We start from the raw sequence: 2,053 nt of genomic DNA, 5'->3' as shown, positions 1-2,053 counted from the left end.
AGTTCTCTGCGGCGCGCCCCGCAGGCCCCAGAGCGCGCCCCAAACCCTAAAGGGTTTAGGGCTTAGGGTTTAGGGTTTAGGGTTTGGACCTGGAATGGCGTCTTGGGCGTTGGCAGTGCAAACAAACAAAACCCTCGACAAGTCCACAGGGGCGTCGACATAATGGTCTCGAAATAAATTGTTTTGCGAAGGGTCTAAAACTTCGAGAAGTGCAGAGGCGGGGTCTCCTCGAAAGTCCCTCCCCTGAGGAAACCCTAAACCCTAAACCCTAGACCCTAAACCCTAAACTCTGCGCCCCGCCCCAGTTCCCAAGCCCCCAAACCCAAGAGTAGACCCAAACCCTAAACCCTAAACCACACGCAGGCGGCGACGCCCGCCTGCAACGCACTGCCCCCATAAGCAGGGGGTAGGGTTTAGGGTTTAGGGTTTAGGGTTTAGGGTTTACGAGTTTGTCAATCTCGTCCAAAACTATCAAAGGATTCATTGTTCCCGACAACTTCAAAGCGTTTATTATTTTTCCCGGAAGGGCCCCGATGTAAGTTCGGCGGTGGCCCCGCAGCTCGGCCACGTCAAACAAACCCCCTGCGCCAAAACCCTAAACCCTAAACCCTAAACCCTAAACCCTAAACCCTTGGCGGCTCGCCCTGCGCGGCGCGGCCGCCCTCCAGACAAGAATAACCGCGCGGTGTTCACACTCGAGAGCCCGGGGCTGCGCTTTGCGAACCAGGGCCTAGGGTTTAGGGTTTAGGGTTTAGGGTTTACGGATTAGGGTTTAGGGTTTAGGGTTTACCTAGAGATATGCGGTAATACTTTCGCTTCAAAGCCCTCGCAATGCTCTCCGCTACGGAGGTCTTGCCCACCCCAGGGGGACCCACGAAACACAGAATCTTGCCCTGAGCCACAAAACCCTAAACCCTAAACCCTAAACCCTATACCCTAAACCCTAAAGCCTTGGTGCACCCTAGCGCGCTGCAGATGGAACAAGCACCACAGTGCCGTCATACAGACTGTCGAGTTCCCTCGCTAAACCCCTAAACCCTAAATGCTAAACCCTAAACCCTAATCAAGCCTGCTCTCGAAAAATCAGGGTTTAGGGTTTAGGGTTTACTTGAGAATCCTTCTTCAGAATGTTGACAGCTATAAACTCTAAAATGCGTTTCTTTACGTCCTCGAGGCCAAAGTGGTCTCTGTCTAAAACCCTCGCGGCCTCTTCAATGTCTGCTCGCAAACCCAAACCCTAAACCCTAAACCCTAAACCCTAGGCCCCAACCCTCAAACCCTAGAACGCAAACCCTAGGCTCTCAGGTCTCGTTTTGGCCTTGCTGCATCACCTCTCTACTGGCTTTTGGGGGTTTAGGGTTTAGTGTTATGAATGCCTAAATCCTCCACTTCAGGGCGAAAGGTTCCAAACCCTAAATTAGGGTTTAGGGTTTAGGGTTTAGCGCTCACCTGTGCAGTCCGTGGTGTACTCTCCCCAAGGCAGCTTCAGCAGGTTTTCAATATAAGCTCGACAAACATGAAATTCAGAAGAAGACTGGTCTAGAGAAGAGAGTTTGTTGAGCTCGCTAGTCACCGCCTAAACCACATATTAGGGTTTAGGGTTTAGGGTTTAGGCTTTGCTGCAGTCGCTTCTCAGCTGTCAGGAGAATGCGACAGCCGGACCGGCGAAGTTGAAGCGGTGGCGCTCTGATCTATGCGCCGCCCGAGTAAGGGTTTAGGGTTTAGGGTTTAGGGTCTGCTTCTTGCCTTCTGAACCTCTTCGTTCATGAAGGCTTCCTTCTTAGCGAATAGCTCGCGGAATTGCTGCAGAGAAAACACTAAGCCCTTAGCCGCAAACCCTAAACCCTAAACCCTAAACCCTAAATAATAAGCTGTAAACCCCAAACCCTAAACCCTAAACCCTAGACGGCAAACCCTAAACCCTCGCAGGCTGCACAAGTGCTCCAGCTTGAGGGCGCATCTTTCGCGTGGGGAACAGCCTCGGCTTCGGGTCAAAGGCGAAAGCTTAGGGTTTAGGGTTTAGGGTTTAGGGTTTACGTCGACGATTGATTCT

At 52.1% G+C, this 2,053-nt stretch overlaps 1 protein-coding gene across 1 annotated transcript; it reads right to left on the bottom strand.

Moving 5' to 3' along the window:
- Nucleotides 1-69: 69 nt before the first annotated feature.
- ETH_00008070 (uncharacterized protein) lies at nucleotides 70-1,767 on the bottom strand (the record flags this gene model as incomplete). Its single annotated transcript, XM_013379232.1, has 6 exons — nucleotides 70-243; nucleotides 446-582; nucleotides 791-893; nucleotides 1,109-1,218; nucleotides 1,450-1,576; nucleotides 1,747-1,767. The coding sequence occupies 6 exons, from the start codon at nucleotides 1,765-1,767 to the stop codon at nucleotides 70-72; spliced, it is 672 nt and encodes a 223-aa protein (XP_013234686.1).
- Nucleotides 1,768-2,053: the final 286 nt, after the last annotated feature.

Source organism: Eimeria tenella, genomic scaffold (genome assembly GCF_000499545.2).
Source record: "Eimeria tenella Houghton genomic scaffold, Eth_scaff1617, whole genome shotgun sequence".
In the NCBI taxonomy this organism is placed as follows: Eukaryota; Apicomplexa; class Conoidasida; order Eucoccidiorida; family Eimeriidae; genus Eimeria; species Eimeria tenella.
This window is presented reverse-complemented; position numbering and strand designations above follow the sequence as displayed.